The following is a 1085-nucleotide window of genomic DNA, read 5'->3' as shown; positions in this document are numbered from 1 at the left end:
ACAAACCTCTTGTTGTGTGTTAGGCGCTGTCCCACACGCAGCCTAGGATTTGAGAACTGCCAGGCCTCCTGGTGTGGGAATATTCCCTGTAATGTCAGGAGGGAGGTTAGCCTGGGAACTCTTGGGAATCTAACGCTACTTGGGTGAGCCTTGGTGCTGGTTTGGGAGTCATCCTGCTGGTGAGCATGTGGCCAGGTTGGGTGGTTGCAGACCTTTGTGAGCGGCCGCAGCAACCACCAGGCACGTGCCCAGCTTCTGCTCGGTCTGGTGGTGCCGCTTAGCCTGGCTGCTGAATCTGCTTCTTTTCAGAAATATGAGCAAGGATTCATCACAGACCCCGTGGTGCTGAGCCCCAACGACCGAGTGCGAGATGTGTTTGAAGCAAAAGCTCGTCACGGATTCTGTGGGATTCCTATCACGGACAACGGGAAGATGGGAGGCAAGCTGGTTGGGATCATTTCATCTCGAGATATTGATTTCCTGAAAGAGTCGGAGCATGACTTGCCTCTCGGCGAGGTGAGAAGGGCTTGTGAGCAGCCGATGAATGCGAGCCTTGCGTTAGGAAGCAGTGTGGCTTGTGATAAGCAGAAGGGTGAGTGCGTGGCTGTGAGGATGCTGCGCCAGCTGGAGGGAGCAGCTCCACGTTAGCTCTGCAGGTCCATCTTTAACTGTATTTCCAGGAGAGAGTGTCTCGTTCATTTACGCTCTCTCTGCGACTTCTGCAGCGCAGATACAAGGGAGTGGCCATGCAGTTAGCGTTCGCATGACTCCTCCTGTGGGGTTATCTTTCAGTGTTGTGGAAGCCATCCTCTCTACAGCTGGTGCTCTCCCCTGGTTCAGTCATTAATTTCTGGTGTTGCTGTGGGCCTATGTAGCGTGCTGGCACCGGCCAGGGCTGTAGCAGCTATGCTGTGCCCAGCAAGCCCTCCAAGTGCCGGTCTTCCTTTTCTGGACTGCCCTTCCCTGAGTGCCTCATCTAGGCTACTTGCTCTTTAAAATAATCCCCTGAACTTGGAGACTGGCAGTTTAACCTTTATAGTGCTACATTGTCAAACTCCCCTCGTACAGGAGAACGTTTTCTGTGA

The 1085-nt window shown here is 53.6% G+C and overlaps 1 protein-coding gene across 1 annotated transcript in view; it reads left to right on the top strand.

Annotated features, from left to right (window-relative positions):
* Nucleotides 1–309: 309 nt before the first annotated feature.
* The window catches only part of IMPDH2 (IMP (inosine 5'-monophosphate) dehydrogenase 2), a gene marked incomplete at its 5' end in the record, with an annotated part of 10659 nt that continues 9883 nt past the window's right edge, over nt 310–1085 (top strand). Inside the window, one exon of the mRNA XM_009581200.1 lies at nt 310–516. Within this exon, the coding sequence (XP_009579495.1) occupies nt 310–516 (207 nt within the window). The remainder of the gene's footprint in view (nt 517–1085) is intronic.

The sequence above is a fragment of the Fulmarus glacialis genome, unplaced genomic scaffold (assembly GCF_000690835.1).
Source record: "Fulmarus glacialis isolate BGI_N327 unplaced genomic scaffold, ASM69083v1 scaffold24107, whole genome shotgun sequence".
Taxonomy (NCBI): Eukaryota; Metazoa; Chordata; class Aves; order Procellariiformes; family Procellariidae; genus Fulmarus; species Fulmarus glacialis.
Note: the sequence above shows the minus strand (reverse complement) of the source record. Positions and strands in the feature narration are given on the sequence as shown.